The sequence below is a fragment of the Phasianus colchicus genome, chromosome 9, assembly GCF_987193195.1.
Source record: "Phasianus colchicus chromosome 9, bPhaCol1.hap1.1, whole genome shotgun sequence".
Lineage (NCBI taxonomy): Eukaryota > Metazoa > Chordata > Aves > Galliformes > Phasianidae > Phasianus > Phasianus colchicus.
The window spans coordinates 15,030,627-15,057,963 of NC_143444.1; the positions used below are offsets into that span (position 1 = coordinate 15,030,627).

Below are 27,337 nucleotides of genomic sequence, written 5' to 3' on the forward strand. Positions count from 1 at the left end.
TTTCCTTATTAAACTTTTTATTAAAATTGAGCTTTATTTTACATATTTAAAATACTTTATATCCAAGTTATGCAATATGTATGAAAAAAATTGTATGTGAACACTTGCATAAAAATATGTAAAATCATGACTAAGCAATATAAAGCAATATATAGCATGTTCCAAAATGTATTTCAGGAGTAGAATACCTGAGTTTTCAATAAGCTGGTTTCCTGCGTTTCACTGATTTTAACAGTTGCATTTAATAATGTATCTGATCTCATATAAAGCACTTCTTTGGTTGAGAAAAACTTCACGGAAAAGGTAGAGATCAAGCAGAGATATTACTCAAGGCCTGTCTTCAGAATCTTCTTCCCCATGATGATCCACTGTTTGAGATGCTAGGAAGGACTCCCATGTAGCAAGGCACTTAAAAAAATCCACAGATACATATTAATATATCAGACTGACTTCTGTAAAACTGGTAGCCAAGGAGAAAAAGCAGCAGAAAAAAAAGAGTACATATGCATTGTCACAAGTTGTTTTTGTGGGACTGTGATAATAGCAAAATATGGTTTCCTAGGCAGCTCAGTGATATGTAAAATGTTAGCCAACACGCTGGGTGAGCTGTAAAGGTCACTTTTACATAATGACAAGCACACAGTGTGAGCACTGCAATTGTATGTGTTAGCATGGGAGATGCTAACATTAATTATGCTCTTCTTTAATCTCTCCCTTTAGTTACAGGCAAAGATCTTCTCTAAATAGAAAGCACAGTCGCACACAGTTCCTTGGTAATCTCTATGGATTCCTATAGCATACCCAATATTCTTTCCAAGTTAAATTAAAACATTTTTTTTTCTAAACACACAGATAATTTGTTTTTCCCCTGAGTAATGAGAAAGAAATGGGACCAGAAAGGCAGGGGGCTGGGGGGAGATTGCCATATTTACAGCAAATGTATTTCTCTCCTAACGGATGAACATATTAATAACTGTACAAACTATATATATATATATTATTGGAAGCAATATAAGTGAAAAAATAATGATAATAAAAATCCCCAAATGAATTGTAGTTCAATTTGGCTTAAATGAGTGTTGGCAGCTTGGCAAACCTTTATAAATCAGAAGTTAGTATTGAGGATCATGGCAGCCTATTGCTGGGTAACCCATGATGTGCTGATGCCTGTTACTCAGCATACCAGGTTTCTGCCATTTCACACCTGTCATTAAAACAGTGCAGCCAAACTCATGCAATAATTCTGTTTTGAAATGGAAACATTCTAATAAAACCTTGACTTACAGTAAGAAGCTTATTTGCTTCTTACTGTATGGGTTTTTCATGAAAAATCTGAAATATTCATAATAAGCAACTCTTATGAAAATCTCAACAAATTCTCTTATATTAAAACCTGAACAGCATACTCAGTTAATTCAAACTTTGAATTAACTCAGCCCTGAAAACATCATAATTTCCTAAGTGAAAACTCTTACCATAAGCCATTCAAGCTACAGTAATGCACTACTGCGCATCTACCTGGAGGAAGACAATTGGGCTGATATCACAAATAATGATAATTTATGAAATTGAAGAGCAAAATGAAGGAGACACATGAATGGAGGTTGAATGGAGTTGGAAGAATCCGTGATGGTATGAGGGGGCAGGTTCAGGGATGTCAATAGAAAATCTAACAAAAGATGGCAGCAGTTATGCCTCTGAAGACACAGAACCAAAAAGGGGCTGCACGATAATGCAAGAGATTAAAACATCTGATTGATTTTCACAAAGAAAAAGTATGTAGGCGCTTGCTTTCACATGAGTCCTTTGTCATCATCAGACATGTTAGAAAGTCATTATCAGATATGTCATGTTATTTGCATGTTGTCCTCCACACTACATAAACCATAAACCTACTCCCCCAAGCTTATTTTTGTGATCTTGACAGATCTAATTTCCTTTGCTTCTTGCACTGCACAACATTGTGATGCTCTTGAGAGCACACTGAAGGTTTGAATTACTGTGAAAAGAGAGGAGTAACTGGATAAGACTCACAAGGAAATCTGCATTTCTTCACTGGCCTTTTGGAGAAATGTTATTTTGGAGGGAGGAGCAGTGAAAGTAACATTAGCTAGCATGAACAGTGATCTGCAAATGTTGCAAACTGACTTCTGACTTAAAAGGTCTTTCTGACCTTTTGTTGAAAGCCTTTTGTTGAAAGGCTTTAAGGTTTGTTCAATAGAGTCTCCCTTTCTTCATGTGACACTGTGGCAGTTGCATCTATCTGAGGTGTCTGAGCTGGAAGGTGGCTTCTTGGTTTAAAAATGTCACCAAGGCAGCTGCTAGCAATGTGTTTTCACTGTTGTGCTCATCCTCAGATTTCTATTTGCTAGAGCCCAGACTGGATTGCCATCCTAGAAAGCTGCAAGGCACATCTGTTTTTCCTAAGCTTTTTCTAGGTGTGAGACAAGAAATAATCAGTTTCTTGAAAAGTGTTTTGTTGGCAATGAATGAATGTTGTTTTTTTTTTATGAGCCACAGTTTAATTTATACTCTGTAACTTCATGTTTTGTCATTTTGTAATTTCAGTAATGTGTGTTAAAGTGCATACATCATATTTACTGTCTTGAATATAAAAATGGATCCCTATTATCTTTGTAACGGACCAAAACACGTGTCAAAATACAGTCACACTACATTGCCTCTCCAGATAGATACAACTTACCAAAGTCTTTCCACACAAGGATGCAGAGCATTTTTTCAGTTACACAAGTTATTTGGTTTTTAATTTATCCCCATTTATATAACCAAAACACATTTTCAAAAATGTAGGAGCAATGGTGGCTCATTTCACTGTCAGACATCACAGTGCTGCTACAGCTGACAAGTTTTATAATTAACCGTACCAAAACAAAAGTAGGTCTCTGTGCCTTAGGCTCAAGCTTTTTATATCGTGAAGCATGAACTGCATAAACGACATTTTGTTACTGATGTACACTTCAGCCTTATTACAGAATGCTTTTACAGAGTTCTCCTGGGAGGGTGAAAATGGAGATCTAAACACAGGATATGCCCACTTTCACAAAAGAGACAGAAAGGGGACAAAAAGAAAAACCAAACCCAGGAAATTAAATGTGCATGCATAGTGTTGAAATTCATAATCCCATTACTTGTAAAAGCCCAGCAGAATACTTTAGAAAATTTAAATATACAAAATGAAAGAGGTTAAATAGGCTATTTTACCTAAAGTATTCTGATTACTACTGTTCTGCACATCTGTTCTGCAGCACCATTTTTAGAAATAGCAGCAAGAGATTTCCATATACAATTGCATATCTAACTAAAAAGGAGATTTAAAAATAGAATATGTAGTAGGGATGATAACAGAAGCAATGTGTCATATGCCATGTGTTCCAGTTCCCTGTTTTCCATGGTTAATACCTTAAAAATATCCTTTGTGATGACATTTCCCAGACTAGAATCTGAAAATGAAGTCTTCTGTTTTTGAGAGAGAGAGACAGAAATCATGTTTATAGTTTTTGGGTGCAAGAAAACAAAAACTAGAGTTTATACTAATAGAAAAATGCTTATTCCCCCTATAAATATAAAAAAAAATATTCCTGAAAGTATTTAAAATAAATGTCCATGTCTGAAATGACTGCAAATGTTTAAACAGTTGGACATGGCAAATATAAAACCAGAGGCTACACTTAAAAAGATGTATCTTAGCACAAGGAAAAAAACATGTTATTTCAGTGCCAAAACAAATTAGATATAATTCTACATTATGGGGGTAGAGGGGGGAAACATTATTCCTGCATTTATTAGAGTGCATTATAAGCAATGGAAACCAAAACTGGTGTATTTGCTGGATTTACAGTGTCTGAGCAGTATTTGGACAGTGCTCCTGCTTACTCCAGTCTTGTTTTATGTTCTCTGAATATGTTAACAAAGTTTTTTTGCTGAGAAAATTAAATATTTCTTTTTCCTTGATGCAAATATCCTAGAGATTATGGCAAACATGAGGAAAAAGCAATTGGTAAATGTTTAATTGCTGTTGTTCTTTGAAGCCAAAGTACATTCCTGGGTGCCTGGATTGGCTAATATGAACCAGGATGACTTCAGATATGCTAGTTAAGTAACAAGAACTTTGTATCTTGTTTTGGTTTTAGTAATGCTCTGTCCTAAGGGCGCTGGAGAATATCTATACCTAACTTAATGGAAAGACCTGGTGACAAGGTGCTCTCTCAGCTGTGTGCTCTGCCCTGTGGTTAGTTTGTGATTTCAACCACTGGGAAGATTGTATCTCCTGTGAGCTAAGAGGTGTGCTAATTCAGGCCACTGTGTTGTACCTGGGGCATGGGAAAAAGCAGTAAAAGAAATGGTATGGCATTGAGACACACTTCATTCAAGGACTCTTTTGTAAGGCAAACAAACTGATGTTTTCTTCTTCAGAATGAGAGGTCCTGATTTCAAATTAAAACCTTCTCTTTTCTTTTTTCATAAAATCCTTCTTATTTTAGCAATGCAATTACACTCATTTTTAATACAGAAAGTTCTAAATCTTGCATATGGAGAGACTTAGCATGTATTCAACTCTTTTGGAAGAGAAGGAAGAAAACTTCATGAACTCCTGAGACCAACTACAGGAACTGCAAGTGATTGCTCAGGCATGGTAATACTGGGCTGTTAAATGGCATCATATGCAGATGTATTGTGCAGATTGTACAATATCACAGGAAAGACTTTGTTCTCATAGGTCTGCACAGGAGCACCCCATCAACTTGAAACATTGGGCTTTAATTAGTGTCTGTTACACTGAGAGAGTCAAAGAGACTGAGATTCCATAGCTGTAGAAGCAAAGGAACACTTCTTCAAATGCTTATCTTAAAGGTAGGACTTCATTTTTCATGGAAAGCATAAGAACCATATTCTGATGCTCAGATTTCTGAGATTCCCTTCCTAAGGTTTTACCTCTAGGCAGCAAGCACAGGAAGATGCTAATGCTTTATCTGTTTCTTTGTTTCCTGTTGTATTCAGGACTGCAGGACCTATCATTTGTAATATAAGGTCTTCTCCAATAATTAACCATTAGCAATAACAACAGGTCTCAAAAAAACCCCAAAAAACAACAAAAAAAACCCCACCACATTTTAGATAAAAACTCTCCAAACTTTCCAAATTAATTTTACCTAAATCTCTTGAATGCCAGAATTGAGATAATGATTTTCTGCTAAAAACAAAAAAAAACAGAAACAAAACTTGATAAGCCCTCACGTTTCAGCCAGGTTAGCCTAATGTTTGTTATTACAGCAAATATTTTTTTCTAAAATCTGGCTCTCTCAGGACATAGCAGGAAAACCATTAAAAGTTTTCAAGAAAAGCACCAACAAATAATAATGTCTCAGTGTAAATTAACTTGTCCAGTATTTCAGAGACTATTTATTTCTATAAGAAGAGCCACTGGTACCTGTAGAAACAGTTGAACCATTTTTCACATTTTTGACTTAGTGATAATAATTTCATGTATGCTATGAGCTTTGACATTCTGAAATGAAATTCTAATTCAGTGAAAAGCATTTTAGACAGGAAAGAGATGAAAAGAATTATTTTTGTGTTTTAATTTAGCTAATCATTCATGAACAAAATATTCCAATATATTTAGCTCTGATTTAACATACATATTCATGATATAGAAAGCAGAGATCATCAGTAGCTGTAAAAAATGTGAGAGGATGCCAAAAGTTTGCTGCCTGATTTCAGAAAATATTTTGATCTTCATATGTAACAACAGATTGTCAATGTCCACACATCTCACAGGCTGCATCCTAATTAACTAGACTTGATGATCAAGAGCTCTGTCTTTTCAATTATGTTCTAACAAAATGATTTGTAAAACCAGGACAGTGATTTTACATTGAGGCTAATGGACAACCCATAAAAAGGTTGGAACGTGGGACTGGAAGACACAGATATCAACATATATCTGTGAAAAATACTGTTTTTTGATTGGTAGATGGGCAACTGCTTTACTACAGGAGAGCCTGAAAAAAAAATCAAGAGACTGGGATACTTTCAAAACAAGCACAACATAAGCAACACGTTGCCTCTGAAGAAACTTCACAGAATGCTTAAGAGATTTTGTTACACATATTCAAGTTCTGTTGGTTAGAATATCTTACTTGGAATTTTTACCAGGAGTAATAGCTATGCCATTTGAATTGAAATTAAAATTGTATTTCAACCATTTTGCTTTCTTTCCAAAGTAGTCAGTTATAAAAAGATTTGATTTAATAATTTGTGCATTTTGAAAAATGTGCCATGAGCTTTTCATAGACTTCTCAAACTTGTATTGCTGTTATTATAGTAAAGTCTGATTGGTTCACATTCCTCAGAGAAATAACAATGAGAACTGTGTGAGTGTGCTGTTTTAAAAGGAACCACATTTAAATGTTTTTTGCATATAAAGTAATTTACAAACGTGGAGCCTTCCAGAGGGCTTCTTCACACAGTCACTGCAAAAGGCTTCTAAGCTGAAATATAGCAGCTGACATTCAACCCAAAAATATCTCCCAAATTCTTGTGGTTAGTAAAACAAGACTGCCCTCTGTTGTTGATGAACTCAGGATCAACCACTTGGGCACAAATAAAATACGTTTTGCTTAAAACAATTCAAGTTAAGGAATCTGCCTCCTTCTTCCCACAAAAACTGATTCTGAAGTGAACACAAGTTTAAACTAAAATGCAACATTTATTCTTTAGATAAAATGCAATGATTTCTCTGCTAAAATAATCAGTCAATAATAACTACTGCCATGAGAAAGGGTTTTACCTCTTCATAATAACGGAGATTATTGTCAGCCACATTAGTGAACGCTGATCTCATATCGTACTGCATGTTTTGCTTCCACCTGTCCCAGTCTGCTTTCAGAGCGTTATTGGCACATTCCACTTTATCTTCAAGTTTCCCAATCTCCTCTGAGAACTAAATACAAATTGTAAACATAAAAAATGAAAATATAAAAATCAGTAGAGTTAGCATTTTAAAATTGATAGAAACCAAGTGACTGTAGTGCAGTAAAGTGAACAGAACTGCAGAAGCAAGGTTGGTATTAAAATTAGCACATCATTTCCTGGTGATAAATAATTTTAAATTTTATTCCTAATGAATAGCTCAGTACAATTTCTGAAATATTAATAGCAGAAATTTGAGACAAGAACTAAAATGTTGCTGAAAATACTTTTGTTGACTGGGAAGTTACAGACTCTGGCACCTCTTTGTTGGTACCCAACAGTAATGCGTCTAAAAAGGAAAACACTGAGGCCTTTACTGGAGCAAAATCAACTTTACAAATGAGATTTGGCCAGAAGACTGAGGAAATTCTGACAGAACTTTTGATGACTTTAGGAGAAATCAGAACGGGGAGTAAGACAGCAGAAATTATACTCAGATTTCTTGCCCATCACTTTGCAGTCCTTTGGTGTGGAACTAACCCTGATGTGACCCTACAAGGGAGCGAGAAATACTGAAGTAGAGAAAGAACTTAAAATGGAGGATTTCAGCAAAGCAGGGTCTGTTTGAGAGATCCAGAATCAAAACCTTTAGTCATTATTTTGCCTCTAATTGCTGGAGATGCACAAAGTGACTCCAAGCTAATGGGAATTAGAAATAGATAAAGGGCCTCTCTCTAGCGAATCTTCTAGTCTTGTCACTAATTTTGTACCTATTGTCATTTGCTAATCAGCTGTGTCAGTGCTGGCTGGCACCCTGTTGCAGAATGAGACAAATCTGCAGCTACAGTGTGAATTAATGCCTTAGGACTGCACAGCATCTGCCTGAAGCAAACCTAGGGAGGTCAGGCACAAACAACACCTATAAAGATCATAAAGCAGAAAAAGCTGATCTCCTTATATTGTTTCCATTGCAACTCAGGTACTGTACACCTTCTTATTCTTTTTACTCTTGGGAAAGTGTTTTCATCATACAACTTCTCTGTGAAGTTGGATAGTTCTCCTCCTAAGTGCCACAGAGCTGGTGCTTTCATTGATAGGAACTTCCAATTCTTCTACAAGATCTTCAAGGGATGCTTAGGCTATTCACACATTGCAAGAAAACCAAGCATAAGAAAAGGACATGGAAAGCTGTGGTCCACAGCCTTCAGCTCCAACCATACACAGAGGGCAGCTCTCCAGTGCCATAGCTGGAGGTGCTGCAAACAGCAGAAACAAACTAAGCGACTCTGTCTGGAACAGGGATGGAACCTGAGCCCAATCCTTAAAATTGGAGGTATCAGGGGAAGATGACAGCTCATACACATTGCTTGTGTGACTGCTGTGAAGATGAGACACATATGTTTTAACGAAGAAACTCGTTTGTGTACATTTTCACTATGCAATGCTCAGAAGTCCTGTTCACAGTTCATATAGTCATAAAACCAACTCAGAGTCTGACAAAATAAAATCCTTATGCTCAAATTAGGCAAAAACAGAGTAGCTAGGAAAAATGAAAGAAATTTCAACCAAATGTTTTTTCCCACATTCCATGATACAGAGAGGAATAAACATTTTTAGTTAGACTTTATTTCTACACTGACTTTCCTTGCCACATTTCTAGATTCGTGAAATACTGGACACTATTTAAGAAGAAAATGAAAAAATATTATTTCTACTTTACCGAAAAGCCAAAGTTCAATTATCCAGCTAGATCAGTAATCAAACTATGGGCGAGAGTGTATTCAGCATGAAAAGGTTAATCCAAAGATTAAATATGGGGAAATTACCTTTAAAGATATTACAGGCAACTGGATTAGGTATCTTGGGCATGCCCCAAGTCAATTGCCTTTCCTTCTAACACTAAAAATGAATGCACACAGAATACTGAAAGTGACTATTTATAGATGATTTAAAGTAAGAAAGGCAGCTGAATCACTTTTTCTGCTTTCGCAAGAAAAAAAAATTCTTATATGGAAATGAGCTAGACCACATGCTTCAAGAAATCTGGCTTCAAAGTCCTGGCAGCATCATCCTCCCTTTATCTTGACCTTTGTATCTTTAAGGCATTATTTTACAGTTTGTTTTTGTCTTGCCTTTTCTAGGAACTACAGATTTCTTCCATGGTGTAACTACAGTGTGATGTGGGCAGGCAGACTGTTCTACATCCCTGCCTGGATATGTGGTTTAAGCATCATCCTCTAAAGCCTGCCAGTGTATCAAGGTGGGGGCTGAACTTAGGGTCTAAAGACAGAGTTATGCCACACTTCTTCACCTCAACTAGAAAGGTTTAACATCTACTTTTTCACAGCTGAAAAGAAACATACATACTATCTTCTTCAGCTGAAAGCAGAAATCAACAAATGGCTTGGTTTCTGAACAACTACATCCAGGTAGTGTGTATTTATTTTACAAGGTTTACATTGTTACAATTTATCCTACCAATTAAATATGATCCTAGATCCATTTTCTTACACTGACCTCATTGAGGCAGCTAGAGCAACAAATTAATTCTTACATCAGTGGTTCCTGCAGGAGGACAGCACGGTGCTCACCAGATGTTGTACCACAGAACAGAAGCAGTAAGACAGACCTGCCAGGGCAGAGTGCTACTGGACATGAACAGGGTGACTTGTAGCCAAAGGGACTTGCAGCAAGAGCAAAATTACCTGGTAAGTGACACTGTATAGTATCTCAACATGCCAAACAGCATGACCTTGTATCTACTACATGAATTAATCCTTCACTTGGGCATACTAACCCTGCTCAGCCTGGAGTAAAACATAACATACATTCAGAATGTGATAGATTTAGCATTTCTTTTCTTCACTTCAAGCCTGAATAGCAGAATCCGTAAGTCGGCATTTAAACCTGTCAGGTTCTGTCGGAGCAGATTATACCAACCTTTTGTCAGAATTAGTATTAGTACTCACAGCAGTATCAAATCTGTAAAATAGCCCCAAGACACTGAAGGAGGCACTGGTTACTCCTTCAGAACAGAGCATAGGAGCAGTGAAGCCAAAATGGTAGCCTCTTTACAGCCAGAGCTCTGGAGGAAAGATGAGTGGGAGGGCATTCAAACACCCCTCCCAAAAATCTCTGACAGGAGGCTGCATCCAAAATCAAAATCTTCAGACCTTCCGTACTTTGAATAACGGCCACCTCCAACACCTACATTTTGATGTGGGAGGATAATTTTGGGGTTTTTAGAAGCATCACAAGTACCTGTCCTAAAAGCCCAGCAGGAGAAGCATGTCTCAAGAAAATGTTTATTCCTAGCCAATGAACCTCACGTCTTACAAGGTTTAATCTGTGATTCCAGTCTGTCAGTTGCACTGACCTTGGGAATGTTTTGCACTCTCTTGCTGTATAAGTGCTTGCTTGCTAAATCATTTAATGTTTGCTGTGACCATTGCTAAACATCTCACTGCCTTTTATCAGCCCTAAGGACAGGCTGAGATTCCTTATCTATGGCAGAAATATACTTCAAATAAGATTAGAGTTCTTGCTAGTCATTGTCAGCAGAATTTCTGGCTACCAGATTGCACTGACAAGTTCAATCTGATGTCTGCGAGATCATTAGAAGCTACATAGGGTACGTCTAAAAACAGGAATGTGCAAATAAAGCCAAAGTCAGCATTTGACACCAATTCCAATAACAGCACCTCTGTTTTCAGGCTTTTTTCCCAATCTCTCTCATTCTGAAAGCAGTCTGGATAGAAGTGTCAGGAAAATAGGTCAACATGTAATAAAAATTAAAAAACAGTAAACAACAGATTCAGAAAATAGTTGGAAGTTACTTGAACAGTTAAAAAATAGCAGTGCAAAACTCTCTGTGGCCAAGCTACCATTAATGGAAAAAATCTTCCACTTCCAATGAAGAAAAAAGTCAGCAGGATGCAGCCGCCACTCAATTAGAAAAGACAGGATTTTATGATCAGACTAACAGATATCTGCTTTGCTGCTCTGATGAGACTGTAAGAAGAGTCAAGATCTCAGCATTTTTTGAAATGAGTAAGAAATAGAGAGGCTGGAAAGATAAAGCAAAGATCTGAACACCTGGGTAACCACACAACCCACACGCTTTTACCACAGTGGTACCAAGGGAATGCAGGAACAGTTAAAAAAGACCAGGTTCAGTGGAAGCAAGGACAAACATCTCATTATGGAGCACAAAGTTGTCAATATCAAATCAATGGTACAATCAATGCAATGCAAAAGGGAAAATTATTCCTTTTTGTCTATAACAGCTGAAGAAAACTAAGTGCCAGCATCTTGTCTGAGGACTCCATCAGATTATACCAGAAATGCTTTCTTAGAAGGCCATGTCCTGCCAGGCAGTGTCCCAGCTGCTAACCAAGCTTTATGAACTGCACTTCAGAACTGAGTCACTCTGTGCAAATGCAAGTGTTTTTAGCAACACACGATACAAATGGGAAGTACTGATAAAAGAGATGCAATATTGATGCAAAATTGGTTTAACTAACTGCATACAAATAACTTGAGCAATGACTTATAACACGCCTTCTGGCCAGATGAAGTTCTTAATATGTACTCTATCTTCACATGCAGTGCAACTAAGAGACTTGATCCATGATACAGGCAGCATGAGACCTCACTTACCCATTAATTGGCCAGTACATAGATACATATATTTTGTAGACAGACTGAGAATAGAAATAATTAAGTAAAGGTTTGCTTGAAGATGGTCTTTGCTGATTCCCACAAATGTGAAGTGTTATGAAACTTGTTAATTTATTACAAAGAGTAGTTTATAGTTTCCCTATAAACCTTTAGAAGCAAAAAGCAGAAGTGGCTCTCCTGGCAGCCAGTGACCTCTCTGAGCCCTACAAGCTGGTTCCCAGACGTGGTGATACCCCTGCACATCCCCATGACCCCAGGCCAAGGAAACCATACAAGCCCCTGATCTCCTTCATCATCCACTCTCTGTGTTGCTCAGAGGCTGCCACCATCCCTACCTTTCAGATTCACAGGTTTTGCCTGCACCCACTGAGCCTTTCGCGCTGGTGTTCTGCCCGCCAGGGTAGGCAGGACAGCTGGGAGGCAGCCAGCCCGGGGTCACGGCTGCCAGCTGGTGGGGACACCATGCCAGGGAGCTGAGAACATGGTGGCCAGGTGGGGAGCGGGCAGCGGGCAGTGGGTCAGCCTGTGCCCTCAAAGGGCAGCATGGCAATCTGCTGGTTTTGCTGGCAACCACAGGCAGCAGAGCACCAAGATCCATCCTTGCTGCCCAGCTCCCAGCCTGCTGCAGACTGTGTCCCAGACTAAGGACAGGAGAAGCAGCAGGAGAAGTAGAGAAACAAAACAGATAAAAGAGCAGAAAGGCAGTAAAATAAAAGGACAGTGTAAGCAAATAATTTCTGCTTCAGGAAAAAAACATAAGTTTTTGCTGGCTGTTGCATTATACAGAGGCATTATACAGATATCAGATAGCAATAATATATTCCTACTTATTCTGTTAATTGACAGGAAATCAAATGAAAATACACACCTCAACTGCCAAAAGATATCTAAATGGCTCATCTTTACATGAAAGCTAATTGCAGCAACTAATAAAAAATATCTGAAATGTCAAGGACCTTCTTCAATTTACTAAAAAACTGCAGTGAATAATCACTAGTCATCTAGTCATTTTTATATATTATTTACACTGTATGATACTTGGTGCTAACTGTGCACATTATTTAGGCGTTAGAGCTAAAAAATAAAGTTTTCAAAATGCCAGTTCTGTTTTTCATTGAATCTGTAATGTGCACAGGTGGTAGCAGAGCAGCGTGGGAAACCATCTCAAGACCAGCACTGCATTGTGCTGCATTGCACACGCATTGACCAAGACCAGAGGCAAGCTGGTGGCAGCGGCAGGAAGGCGAGCTACGGAGGCTGTGCAAACTCATCCTGCTGAGCTTTGGTGATGGCTTTGAGGATGCTCAAGTCCATTTGCTATAGGTATGACTGCATTAGAATGAAGGTGTGAGCTAGTAGAAAAAATCCTAAAAAATAACCAATCCTGAAAGAACAGGATCCAAAAATTTTCATTTTAAATATGTCTCATGAATGGCTTTGCTCTTTCTACCTCCTATTCCTCTCTTATGTCAGCAGAGCAGCAGCTACAAGAGCACTGCGGCAAGTCTTACTTTAATTCTCAGTGTGGAAGAATGCTAAAAATAAGCTGCTGTGCCACCTGCATTGACAACACACGCTCCATGAACGCCCACTATTCCCAGTCCTTTGCTGTAGCTGCCTATCCACTGAAGTTTTGCTTTTTTCTCAAGGTTGGCTTTGCCTGGCATGTGTAGCTGCAAAGTCCCATGGTTTCCCAGAGGAAGTACAGGACACAGAGACACCATACAGTTACAGTGTGTGGCTTCACAGGACATGCATTGTTCTGCAATTAGAGTAAGGCCTGGAATATTTCAGCATTCTGTACAAAGACATACTCACCAGATCCTTGTCTGCCTTTTTATTGGCTAAAGCATCAACTTTGGAATCAAGCTCGCTTTGAATTTGGTCTCTCCTTTTCAAAACACCCTTAATATAAAAATAAATAAATAAATACAAAAAGAAGAAAAACAAAGTATATATATTCAGAAAACCACACAACAACATAAATTAAAGAAGACACGATTCAAAAACTTTGGCATGATACAAGTACTTTCCTAAAAAGCAATTCAAAATCATGTAGTGAATACTTATTTTTCAATATCTACTTTTTATCTTACATGTTTTTTTTAAGAGTCTTAGTGAGTCCAAAGTCCAGGAATCTGCCATATAAGTATCACTGCTAAGTGGATGAAGAAACCAGCAGTAGCAATTAACTTCATATCAACACAGCCTACAATGTATTCATTTTGAAAAAGCAACATGAGTTTGTGCAACCCAGTGTCCAGAAGTATGCTGTCTGAGTTATTTGAGTACTGAACTCTAGTTGAGTAAAATCAGATAGCTGTAGTAACTTTGATATATGTGCTTATTTCCAGTGTGTGAAATTATTTCCTCCTCTAAACCTGCCTTACAGGTATTGAATTTTTTAGCATAATGTCAAAATAGAAAGGGAAGGAAATGTTACTTGTTGTTAGGAAAGGTATTACAGATTAAATTTTAATTTCTGATGTTCATTTCCTCTGTGACCTTGAGCAAGTCTTGAACATTTCTCCTTACCCGAGTTTCCACATCTGCAGAAGTACACTCAGGTGTGATTAACTCACAGAAGGCATTAGTTCTTTTAAAGAAATAATCAAATGAAGGACAAATATAATTACAAATCTAAGATACCTCCTCTTACACTACTTTGCTGCAACTGATTTTACTTCCAGTTGAACCAGCAGAGGACCCAAGCAGGTCTACTTTCTCTAGCTGTCTTGTTTGACTGTGCTCTCTCTGATATCTTCTCAGTTCAACACAAACGACACAAAAAATTGAAAAAAAAAAATAGGAGCTGAATTTTCAAATAATTTTTCAATGTTTCTTCTAGAACAGACACTCACTAGAACAGCCTGGTACACCTGACTTTGGACAGCTCTGAGTGATACACTGGCAGTAAGTACTCACATAAATCTACCTTTCAGTAGCTCAGAAAATCTTTTGTTTAGATAAATATAGAAAATGTATAGCTGTAAGCACAGAAGCAAAATAAATAGGTCTGGAAGAGCTGTCCAATATGTTACAAATGCTTTCTTTTTCTTTTTTTCTTTTCTTTTTTTGTATTTCTTTTGCCTTTTTAAAAAACTATTGTTTTGATTATATGCTGAATTTTACCACAAATACTCCTTAAGTTATAAGATAAAACCCAATGATTTTAACATTGGTATGTTACAACCATAGGCAAGTGCTGACTTCCAATTGCAAATAGAGGGACTGTGTTTTACAAACATATTATTATATTTTTATAATATTTTGTATAATTAATGCTATTCTGACACAAAATCCTCAAATAATTGCACGTGGACCCATAGCTAACTTACTGCTGCAATCTGTATGCTGAAGCTCAGCGGGACAGTGCTACGCCCTCCAGATTTGCCCTGCCTCTGCTTGAGTCAGCTAGAAAGGAGCCTGTCTCGATGTAAATATTTAGCTACAAATTCATCTCTGCCCTCAGTTTTCGGCTGAACTCACAGCACTGGAACATACAAAGTCTAATCCATTGTACTGATCACACCTTCTGTACATACGCCAATTATGTTAGTGCAGCAGCACATAAAGGTGCCTGCAATGAGGGGTTAAACACACCCCAGGTTTTATTAGTGTGCGACTTCCCCTATCATATATATATTTTTTTGAGCAGTCTCCTCTCCAAACTGTGAGAGGCAAGTAAGTTATAGGAAAAAGAAATCCATGGTGAATGAAAGGCAAAGTGCAGTGGTTGAACAGGAATGAGCTAGAGGAGCAAGACTTTCCTCATTAATCCTGTGGCAACTTAACACCGCGTTGCAAGCAGTTGGATGTTGCAACCAGAAATAAAAAGAAAATAAACACAACAAAATTAGCAACAAGCAGTAGAAACTTGCCACTTTGTGCATTAAGAGCCAGGGTGTCATTCTGTGATTTGTACAGAGAAATCTCCCTGCTAGGCACAAAAGGGAGGACTTGCACAAAGGTGAGCAAAGCTGTAGATAGCATGTCTTTAATAACATGAGGGATGGAAAGGATCCCAGGTAACAGACTTAGAAGTTCTGAAAAATAAGAATTGAAGGAGGAAATACTGCAGTTTGCTATGTGCTAAGATATTCATCTCTTCATGCTTTTAAGTACATTAATACCTATCTTGACCTACCTGCATGTACATTTAAGTAATATAGCCTGTGAGATACGGGACATTTTGTATGGTCCCTCTTTCAGTGAAACTAGTCACTGCTGCACTGGTTTCTAACTTTCAGAAGCTAAACCTATTGAAAAATGGACAATGTTCTGCCCAGTGCCAGTAAAGGAGTTTGCTGGCTGAGTTATCTTGGGCCTTGCTGTACACATGGCCTGTAGCACACTCAGCTCCTGCTGCCCTATGAGCTGGGTTCCTAGCAGAGACACAAAAACAGATACTGTAGCTTGCCTTGGGATGGCAAATCCCACAGAGATGCGTTTGTAGACATTTTTTGCTTTCTGAAGGCAGAAGAGTGGGAATTATGACATGCTAAAATCAGTTTTGGAATTACGTTGATTATCAATCAGGACAGATTTTTTATATTCTCTCCAAGTGTAAGAAAAATACATCCATGGAGGGAACTGAAAGCATCAGCTTATGGCAGAGACTAAAACAGGCTTGTGACACAGGGACTGGAAGCTCCCTGCTGTTCTAGAAAAAGAAGAAGTAATTTAGGAACATCTCCTAGAAAAGGAGAAACCTCTCCACTCCTTCTCCCCCGCACAATCTGTTACTGCACATTTCAGCAGTGTCAGAAGAGGTCTTTCTAAGCTGCTTTTCCTTGAACCTTTCTGTGCTCCAGCCCTACCACACACAGCTCTAAAACCAAACTTTTGTACTGCTACCACAGGCTCCCTGCCACACAAACTACTAAGCAGTTCTTGTCTGAAATGGGTGCCTGTTGCCTGATTTTTAATCAGGGAAACAGGACAAACCAGATTCTCTGCTAACGGACCAGCTATCCCATTGCCGTGCACATTTACTAACAGCAGAACAGTGGCCACAAAATATTTTTCATCAGCTACGGACTTGCTTTCAGAATCTGTCAATGGCCTAAGACAAACTTCACGTACTGCCAAAAGCAATCCTTAAAGAAACCTTACCATCAGAATTTCACTGTAGAGAACATACTCATGTATGATTGGTAGGAGATTTTCAGAGAGCCCGGCCATTCGTTTCTCTGTAGCTTTGCAACATTTGTCAATGCAGCTGGCGACGCCTTTTAGGGAGTCTGCTATATCTTCTTCTGATGCTGACCAGAGCGTGTGGATGGGGCCATACTCCTTCATCTCATTAAAATACTCTTAACAGGGACATACAAACAGATTAGTCTTTTGTTTACTAACAGATGTCTAAGTGATACTAACTGCAACCTCTTATTTAGTGTGAACACAGCAAGGAACCAGCAGCTTTATTTTAAAGTCCCAAAAGGTGCAGACAACTCAAGGAAGTTCATTCCAGTTCTGTATTTGATATCTCCTTAAGAAGTTTTTATTAATCTAAATAGATGGATACCACAAGAATTGCTTCCCTTGTGTCTCTATATCAAGTGATAATTTGTGTAAGGCCCAGAAGTCACTGAGAGGTTTGACAGTACTTAACTCGGGCAAGCCTGAATATGACCTGAAAGCAGGATGTATTGAAAGCATAATTTTAACACAATTGAATTTATAATGAAGAAATGTCCAAAACAAGCCGTGTGCTGTGAAGAATCCAACATCTACTATGAAAGCATTTCAACAAAAAAGCATCCATGCAAGATGGACCTGAAAATCACATGTTAAGACACTACAAGCAGGAACATTCTCACAACCTCATCAGTGCACCCTCCACACTGGTGTTCTGCCTTTTGCTATTTGGAAAATCAAGAAAGAAGATTTATTAAGCTTTTGGGATCACGTCAAAATTCATAAGGTTTTCCAAGAAATATTTTGGTGCTGATGACTAGAATCTAAAGACCTCGGCCAGCTAGTTCCACTGGAATGAGCCGTATCAAAAAGAACGTTTTTCAGCAAGATGTATTTTCATTTATTAAGACCCCTCTAACTTGGCAAGGATGTGCTGAGATCTGGCTCTGCACACTAAAGCACAGAGTCTCAGTTATTAGAGAACAGTGTAGCACTTCAACTTCTACTATATGCAGAGTAACGTTCCTTAAGTGCTGACCAGTAGAATCAGCAGTAATCAACAGACCTAGACTGAGATCAGTGTTAAGCTCAGAAAATTAATAATTTAGAGTTGCAGGCGGGTGTGCAGGCTGCTGTTATTTAAGGAAAAACATGAGCTTAAGTAATCCTTCTCTCTAAAACTCTAAACAGACACAGTTTCCCATGACAGAAACTACTGCCAAAAGTAAAGCTCTTGAAATTAAAAAATAATCTACTTGGCCAATATGTGAAAAAAAAAAAAGAATGCAGAATGAAACTAAAAGAGACACATATAGAGTTCCAGAATCTACACAGCACTGTAAGCATTATAACAGTATGACACAGCACAGAAAACTGATTCTTTACATTCCATTCGAAATACAAAATGTCACACAGCTCTCCAATAAGCACAATAAAAAGATAGCCATACTTGTTATGTTTCTTATTTTTAAGTTCCTTTTCAAGCAGGTCAATGATGTGTTAAAACCCTCCCTATTACCAAGTTACACAAGTTTACTTGAAAATCTGCCAGAACAATGACCATTTTGGAAAACATGGTACAAATACAAATCTCCCTTTTGCTGGAAATAACTATTTTGCTTGGCACAATGAAAACAAATTTACTGTTTACAGCAAGTCATTTATCAATATATCAATTTCTTAAACCCATTAAAATATATATTTGTTTTCTACTTACCCCTTTCTTCCTTGTAAATTCTATGAGCTATTTTGTCCAGTACGTTTATTTTGTGACTAAATGTTTCCATATAATCATTCATTTCTGTAAACATTTCAGGACGATTTTTAACTCCTCCTCTTACTGAGGATGCTACAGCTCTTACGGTCTGTCCCATTCTGCTCAGCAAACCTGGACCCTGCTTCTTGTGCGAGGAGAGTTCCTAAAACCAGAATGTACTGTGTTTATTTGCACATACATATTCAAATTCTTTAGAAATAATAATATGTGACTTAAAACTTTCTGTCTGTTTGTTTTTAAACAAAAACTGCATACACTTCAATGGAAAAAAAGACAATTCAGATGTCTTTTTAGAGGCAAAATCTTACTCTAAGACTTTCTGAACAGACATAAAGATACCGTGCATTGTGCTCTTACAAAGAATGACCAAGGATGGCAGAAAACCTTTACCCTTTTGTTCCGTACAGTGAGTTGACTACTTTGCAATTTAGCCTCTAGAACAGGGAAACAGAGGTAAAGATTGCATTGGGAAAAGCAAACAAGGTTCCTACAGGAAGAAGTAATCCAGCTACTTTTTGGAACTATTTTTACATCTTGATAGAATAACCTAAAGTTCAGAGGATGGCTCTGAATACAAAACTCGGATCTTCACATACATCATATAGTATTGTGAATTTGTCACAGAAATTCAAACACAGCAACAAAAACTGCTGTGGAAGATACAGTAATAATTATGGCCGCACAAAAGATAGCTAAATGCACAGAAGAAAAGGCTTTCCTGGGGAAAGAATATTCCAGAAATTCCACATCTTCTTGTGACCCTTCTGTAACAAGCCATCAGAGGATGCTGTTGAGTACTGATCTAGGGAGGCTCCTCACACACCATTACTGACACACCATGTGGTTCCATGTAACTGTAGATAAAAATAAAGCCATTTTACCCAGGCCTGTGCAGTAAGAAAAATTTTGAAGTCTTCGTTAAAAGTTAAGGTTGGGTGATCAGCAATACGGTTCAAAAATTTATGAAGAGCTTTTCTTCGAGTCTCAATGAATTCATCACTAAATCGTTCCACCATTCCTTTCATCACAAATTTTTCCGGCAATGGCTAAGGAAAGAAAGAAAAAAACATACTGTATAACTTGCATAGTACCAAAGATATTATAATAGCTTTTCTACTTGCTGAAAACATAGCTATGACCTTGTAAAATCCACCACGTAAAAACCAAATTGTTTCAAAGACAAACATAAGAAGTACCCTAGCAGAATTTTTAATTATCACATACACACGCATATAAAGCTACTAACGAAAATGTTATTTTAATGTTTGTCAGATTTTAGAAACCCCAGAAAGACCTCAAGCATCTTTGTATAAAGCTGGGACCAGAACACAAATTAATAAAAATAGTGTAAGTTTTAGCAAACGAACAGGAATAATTAGTGTTGGATGTGCTTCTTCGAGTTTGCTCTTCAACCACAGAAAATCCTGATATCGTCGTCGGACCTCATATTCACAGGAGTCAAATTCACCACGAGATGTCTGAAAACAATGAACAGAAAACACAGGTCCAGGAAGTTAGAATAGTGGCTAAAAAGCACAATATCATTTTACATTTTGAATAAAACTGCATACATGATTCTAGTTTGCCCACGCTATTTGCTTGAAGATTTTAAAGCACAATGATGAATTGTTTTAGGAGATAAAACATAATTTTTTCAAGAAATCAGAGTTCTATTAAAAAAAAAAAAAGACAACACAACAGACTGACTTCAAATAATCAGTCTGACAGTGCTTCCAAAAGATTTCAATCATTACTTTAGTGTGGTGTTTCCCTTTTAACAATCACAGTTATGTTCATTACATTTAGGGCTCTTCTGAAGAGTCAAAAATCGAAGAGTGAGGAAAGCCCATTTTTTAGCATTTTGGAAAAACGCAGAAAGAGCTGACATATGTCCTTGAGGTCTGCTGACACCATCCAACAATCCCTGCTTTCAACGCATGAAAACTTCAGCATATCATAGCACATTGCCCGTGCTGTTTAATGGATTCTTCAATCCATCAATCGCAGTTTTGTAGCCCTTTGTCAGAGCTTGACAACAAACTCTTTAATACTTAGAAAAAATGCTTATTACAGCATTGCAAAATCGTCAAACCGCAAGATTTTATCACTGCTTCATCTTCTGGAGTCAAACTACAAAGAGCCCAGGTGTTCAGCAAAGTGATGCAGCTGCTTAGCATTCGTTGTTGCACAGAGATTTACAGTCTGATGCAAGCACATGGCAAAAGAACTCACTCACACTCTTGTAACCTAAACATTTTTAAGGACTGAATAAACTTTTTTCAAGGTATGTGGGAGGAATGCTTTTACTTTATCATCAACAACCAGCACTTCAAATTAAATATGATAAGGAAGGATGAAAGAGATAAAGAAGCAAAAGCAATCCACCTTACAGCCCTTCCTTATTTGCCTACAGAAAAAGATGTTCATTCATCTACAAAAAGATGCATGAAGTGAAAATTATTGCTCACAACCTAATGAAGATAGTTCTCTTCCTACTCTTTAAATATTTTATGAGGAATTGGTAACTTCTCTATTTAAAGATGAATAATTCCCATTTGAAAATTTGGTTTTAAATGTATCTTTTGAAAAGAACTCAAAGTCAAATAAACGAACACAGTAATTCTCAAAACACAGCCTGCAGAATATTTGCTGGTAATCCCAAAAGAGCTGGCTGGTCTCACAGTGCTGTCTTTCTTCCTTATTTCCAGTAGACAATTTGCATTCAGGACAGCTAAAAATGCACTATGTTGTTTGCTAGCATTACTTTTTCACTTGAGAATTTTGGGAAATGATATGCAACTGCAGGTTGGAAACAAACTTCCAGGTGACAGTGGGCGCTACAGTTACTGAAGAATGGAGCTGAAAGACTGCAGCAGGTGAGCTTCAGGCAAGGCAACTCTTTTCTCAGTATAAAAAAATCATGCTGATATACATGTGTGTATGTACTTACACTGATTTTTTTGTTTTCAGAATCAACTGCACAGTTCCATATGATTATAGTGGTCTATAACTCATAGCAGAGTTCAGAGCACAGTTTCAGTTGGGTAGTAACCTAGAGAATGGTTCACAAGAAGGCAGAAGATGCTATCGCTGTTACCTCCGTGAGGCACTGAGGTTTACCCTGATCCTCATCTAACAGATGCTTACCTTTGTGACTACCCTGTATGTAATAAATGTTTCAATGGCTGTAATGTGGCTTTCAGGGTCATCAACAGTAATGAAGAGATCTTTTAATTCTGGTTCATCTTCAAATTTATACTGGTTTATCATAGACGAGGGGGATATTGGCATTGAAGGACTGAATGAGTTCGCCAGTGACGTATCCTGCAGACAGGACATGAGAACATCCATGTTGAAACATATTTATACACAATCAAACATATCTTGGATGCCAAAATGGTAAGTTTTAAAATAAAACTTAGGACAGACAAAAGAATAATATGATCTGTGACAAGTCTATTATTCTCTTCAGTATTTGCTTCAGTGAGGATATAAGGAATGAGATTCATTCCAGAACTGATCAAAGCAAAACAGTACCTTCTGACAAGAAATTTATGCACAGCTAGAGAACAGAACTTGCCTGTGGATGCTAAAATGAGTTACGAATACAAGCAGCCAGTACTTGTGCAGTTTGATTACCAGCTTTGTTAACATTGTTTGCAGCATTACTTCAGGACTGAGAAAGTTTCAGTTATTTCTAGTAAGCTGTACTATAAGAAACTATGACTTTAAAGGACCAGGACAAAATCCAATTTTGAGTTTTTACTGAAATCAGATATTTCAGCATGCACATATTTTAAAATAGAACTTGAAATAGAAAGCTTTTACAGAGACATGAATTTAATCTTTAATGGGTATGCATGTAGTATAAAACTGCTGTTTAATTTCTTAATTAAATTAAATCTACTAACTACAGAAAACAGCATAATATAAATAATATGTTTAAAAATAATGACGATAATTAAAACAATCACGATATTTGAAATATCAAACATTTTATGTAGCTTATCTAATGTATCAAATGCAGTGAAATATTTCAATGAACAACAAACTTTAATATTCATCAGTGGCTTCAGAAAGTTTCCTAAAAATCTGCACGACATAAATAAAAAATAGAAGTGCGTGTAGCAAAAATAAACTGTAAAACTGCTTGAGGAAGCATGCTTAATGCACACACTTCTTTTAAAGCAAAGAGGTCATAGTGTAATGGGCCCAGTTAGTGGGAAATGGCTTCTTAAAGTTTACAGAGCATGAAAATCGCTTTCTCTTTTGCAAAATTTAAGAAGCTGATATGCGAAATTGGATAAAAGCTGAAGGTTTCTGAAGGAGGTCAGCACGTGGATGAGCCACCGGAGGCTGACCAGCTCCAGGCCCAGTCCCCCTGCTGGCAGCTGGCGGGGTGCTGAGGAGCTCACCCCACACAACACGGCACCTCACTGGCCATCTGCAATGGAAGATGCCTTCTTTTTGGGGGGCTTCTCAAGGCAGAAGCATCCTTAATTCTCTGCAACATATCGGCAGCTTGTTTCAGGCTCGCTTGAGCTACTTTTCCACTTGCTTTTACAACGCAGTAAAATTAATTGCTTGTCTAAGCCAATGAATAAGCAGTATAGAATGGTTTGGGTTGGAAGGGGCCTTAAAGATGACCCAGTTCCAACCCTCCCACTAGAGCAGGTTACCCAAAGCCCCATTTGCCTGGCCTTGAGCACCTCCAAGGATGGGGCACCTGCAGCTGCTCTGGGCAACCCGTTCACAGGCTGGCTGCTCTCCTGCAAGCAAGATAATCCCAGTGGCAAAAACAGCCCTTCATAGTGCCTTGCTGACTATGGAGCATGCAGAAAAGAGATGTTGCTGATGAGAAAACTGTAAGATGTCAGAAGTGAGAATGTATGAGTCCACACAAACCAGAGCTGTGTACTGACATGTGGGACTGGAGAGTACAAGACTGATGTCACTGAGGCTGGCAAGAATTTTTCCTTTGCTTTCAACCAGGCCAAAACTATCTTTGGGACATATTCTTCCCCATTTTCCTGCTCTAACCCTCATTTTCTACTGCGAACTCTCTCCTTTTAAATCTATCAGTGTACTCTCACACATGGAGTAGAAAATCATATTGGGAATTACGCCCTGAAAGTATTAATATACCAGACCTCCTCTTCTATGACTCTGTGATTAAAGGTGATTGATTAAAGGTGATGGTTTTAATATTATATAGCAGCTTAATTGTACGTCTGTCAGTTACTTGGCATATTTTACTCAGGCTGTGCCAGCCCACAACTTCTATGCTGTATGTGGTCAGCACTGACCAGAGCAGTGGAGGATGAACACAAAAGCTGTGTTTTCTCTACAGCACCAGCTGCCCATGCTCTATGTGGAGAATGAGCACAGTTTCCCAAATGTGCTTGTGTGAAGCAAAGTGCTGAGAAGACAGGAATTTTCCAGGGAAAGAAAAATGCATGTGAGCTTGCATGGGACTTGAATGGCCATTGATGAATAATGACAATGCAAAGCCTAATCAAGGTAAATGTGTTTCATAGTGTCTAATTTCCTATAGGTCACCAGTATCTTCATGTTTCCTTCCTCCTCAGTTGTTACTAAAAGTTGTACAGGCAGGTTCTAGAAAGCATGTTTTTATATGCAAGGGCTCACAAGTGTGTGATTTGAGAAACAAAACAGCAGCAAAAAAAATCCATGGAACAAGCAAGTCTTCTGGTTCACTGTACTATGCCCATTGTGACATCTGCACACGAATGAGTGCATGTGAGTTTTAAGTAAGCATGTTTCTTCTTTACTTCAGGCTTACTGCCAGCAGTTCTTGAAATAACACGGTAAAAAAAAAATTAAAGCTAGTTTTCTGTTTTTCCATACAGCTATGACATTGAAGTTGGAACTATGTTTTTGTGTATCTGTTGTGGGTGGAAGGAATTTTGTGGCAGGAGAGAAAACAAGCAAATCTTCCCATTCTTGGTTTTAAAAATTTTTCATTTGACCGAAATTGGCCACTGAGACTCCAAAATTAACATGGGATAGAAACACTTATGCAGTGGGAGCAGCCTCAAGGTGGGCTGAGCACACAGCCTGCATCTCACTGGGGAAAACATTAAGCCCTGGAGTTTGCCAAAGCACTGCTCCCACCCAGCATGGACACTTGACTCAAGGCTATCGCCATCAGGCAGAAGAGAGAGCATGCATCTGAGGCCAGGGATCCATTGCAGGTCTGGAATCAGAGGACATGATGGCAGGGTGTCTTGTTAGGAGAACAGCTCAGTTGCTGGAGCTTTCTTCAAAGAAGGAGAGAAATTCAGGAAGACAGGATAGCTCCTTGGCTGAACACTCAACTTTTAAATCAGGCTCAAATCCCTGATCCACTTGTTGTAATTATGGAAGAGAACCAACTCTAAAACAGAGTTTTGAAGGGGCTCCTTAATATTTTAAGCATTAACCAAACCAGATCTGTCAATGCCATGCCAGGGCACCAGGAACAAGGAACAAGAGGACTACCAGGGTGAGTATTGCAACACACACGGTACTGTGACACTCATGAAAGAAAGCAGGTTGTGGTGTGACTCATGATTCAACCTTGAGAAGTTGTCTCTGCTAAAATGACCTCAGAACTTTCTCCATGGTGACGGAAACTCGGATAAAGTGAAATGCAGGTTACATCAGAAAATGGTTTATCAGAACTGCCGAGTTAAGAAGCCAGTCTGTAATATTTGAGATATGTCACAGGATGCTGGCTCAGTGGTTATGACACTGCCAGGTCAAATATCTATGAATTTTCATACAATAAAAACTTGGCGACTACACCTTGAGTAATAACTGAAGGTATTGAGGCTGACAACTTTTTAAGAACCTCATTTTTCATCATTGAGATAGTTGATCCGTTCCACTGACTAAACTTAGAAAAATGAAGTTGATGCAGCACCAGGCACTGAGCACTGCACTGCCTCTGCATCCCAGAGCAGAGTTCAGCCTGCCCACATTGCACCACTGCCTTAAGGACAGCAGTGTGAATTAAACATGAGGAGGTCTCAGAACAGTATGTTATGGACAAATGAGTTTTACAAAAATCGGTCTGAAACTACATTTAGCCTGCCAGAGTCCCTTTCATATAACGGATGCACGCAAACAGGCTGTGATCCCAAATCACCTCCACAGATTTTCATCATCTTGAAAGATCAGCCCTCAAATTGAAGCTGAAAGCAAACTGTGAATTTCTGGTTGATACACAACCACAAAAACAGGAGCCCAAGACTTGTACATGGCATATTCTTGTCTGCAGAGAAAGGTTATCATTCTGCATGCAGTAAGAATTGTTAAGATTTACTAAAAGCAGGAAATATTTTGCATGAATCTATGGAAGATATTTAAGGATACAGATGTTTGTCAGAGAGCAGAAGTAATTCATATAACCAGCACTTGTTTTGTTTTCTGTTCTCCAGGAACATCACGCTTGACAAGCAAGCATGTCAGTGTGTTGTATTAACAGGCATTGATAAACTGCACGCAGAGCTGCCCAGGCTTGTGCCTGCCTGGCAAAAGGAAAAGGATTCCAGGTGAGAAACAGCTAACACTACTGAGCACTGGTTTTGTGCTCAAGTTCAGCGAATGTGATTTAGCTAACTCTAGTTAGGCTTCAGAAAAGCACAGATAACTTGGTAAGATTTAGCCTGACCTTTTTCCCATTACAGACCATTAAATCACCTAACAGTCCCCTTGGCTTTAAAATCCATCCATTTCAGGATTTTTACTGCAGTCAGTTTAAATAGCTCCCAAGAATCAACTCTTATTCCAATGGTTTTTATTCACATCTACAAAAAAAAAAAAAAAAAAAAAAAAAAAAGCTTCTTTTCCATAGAAATATAGGAGATATATCTTTAATTCCAATAACAATTGGTCCCACTGAAGAAGCGGGATATCGCATTTTCAAACAGGAAAACCACTCGCAGTTTCTCTCCCCGTCGCACATCCTGGCACGCAGCAGTTCGGAATTCGCAGAAGACGCCCAAGCAGAAGCTGCCCGCTCCGGCCTCCCGCCGTGCGGCCAGTGCGCCAAGGGGCGCGGGGACGGCGCAGCCCCGAAGCGCGGCGCAGCGCCCGGCAGCGTCCCGCCGAGCCGCTGCATTGTCTGCACGCGCAGAGCAGGCGCTGCCCCGCGCCGTGCCGGGCCGCCACGCTTCAGGCATTCCCGGCCGAGGGCTGCAGAGCGGTTCCACGCAGGCGAGACCGAGCGCGAGCCCGCCCCATCCCATCCCGTCCCGTCCCGTCGGCAGCGGGGGTTCCTCAGCCGCCCCCGTCCCGCTCGGTCCCGGCGCTGCCACGCGCACCCGCCCCGGCTGCGGGGAGAGCGCGGCTGGGCACGGCCGTACCTTGCTGAACACCTCCAGGTCGTCCTCGTCGTCGTCGAACTCCAGCACCTCGGCGGAGGCGGTGAGCAGCGGCGTCCGGGCCGTACCGGGAGCATCCTCGAGGGGCTCCAACCTTTCCCCGCCGGCGGGGAACAGCGTCGGCTCCGGCGTCCGGTCCTCCGCTTCCATCCTTCCCGCGAGCGCGGGCGGCGGCCCCGCCGGAGCCGCTCCCCGGGGCGCCGCAATCGGCCGCCCGCCGCTCCGCCGCCCCCGGCCCGGCCCGGCCCCCGGCAGCCCCGGGACGCGCCCAGTGCGCAGGAGTGGAAGAGGCGGCGGCGGGAGGGCCCGGCAGCCGGGACGGGGCGGGATGCGGCGGGGCCGGGGCGGAGCGCGTGCCGCGGGCGGGCGGGGACGGAGCGTCCCTGCGGAGTGGGTTGGAACGCGGGGCTGCTTGCGGGGC

General features: G+C 39.4%; 2 protein-coding genes and 1 long non-coding RNA gene across 5 annotated transcripts in view; 2 read left to right on the top strand and 1 right to left on the bottom strand.

The window, feature by feature from the left end:
- PLPPR5 (phospholipid phosphatase related 5) overlaps positions 1-9,311 on the top strand; it is a 202,723-nt gene extending 193,412 nt beyond the window's left edge. Inside the window, exons 9-10 of one of the 2 annotated variants that reach the window (XM_090146291.1) lie at positions 9,075-9,193; positions 9,281-9,305. The gene's annotated coding sequence lies outside the window, so the exon portion shown is untranslated. Of the gene's footprint in view, positions 1-9,074 lie in introns of both variants that reach the window. The other variant, XM_090146290.1, reaches the window with a different exon arrangement.
- SNX7 (sorting nexin 7) lies at positions 1-27,140 on the bottom strand. The gene is made up of 9 exons (XM_031614763.2): positions 26,899-27,140; positions 21,677-21,853; positions 19,897-20,007; positions 19,411-19,575; positions 18,470-18,671; positions 16,729-16,928; positions 13,432-13,518; positions 6,812-6,964; positions 1-408 (listed from the first exon to the last, which is right to left on the bottom strand). Exons 1-9 carry the CDS (start codon positions 27,064-27,066, stop codon positions 328-330), a joined length of 1,344 nt encoding a protein of 447 aa, XP_031470623.1. The 5' UTR covers positions 27,067-27,140; the 3' UTR covers positions 1-327.
- On the top strand, positions 9,347-26,324 carry LOC116243506 (uncharacterized). 2 transcript variants are annotated; one of them, XR_016469206.1, is made up of 4 exons: positions 9,347-9,641; positions 12,749-12,936; positions 14,462-14,526; positions 25,972-26,324. It is a non-coding gene; the product is annotated as an uncharacterized LOC116243506 (long non-coding RNA). The 2 variants fall into 2 exon arrangements; XR_004169984.2 differs by lacking the exon at positions 25,972-26,324 and having other exon boundaries at positions 9,354-9,641; positions 14,462-14,833.
- Positions 27,141-27,337: the final 197 nt, after the last annotated feature.

Coding starts and splice junctions, on each gene's coding strand:
- SNX7 (XM_031614763.2), bottom strand. CDS start 27,066: ATGGAAGCGGAGGACCGGACGCCGGAGCCGACGCTGTTCCCCGCCGGC. Junction 20,008..21,676: donor CATACAGGGTAGTCACAAAG/GTAAGCATCTGT, acceptor CATTGTTTTCAG/ACATCTCGTGGTGAATTTGA. Junction 13,519..16,728: donor TCTACAGTGAAATTCTGATG/GTAAGGTTTCTT, acceptor TTTTATATTAAG/GGTGTTTTGAAAAGGAGAGA.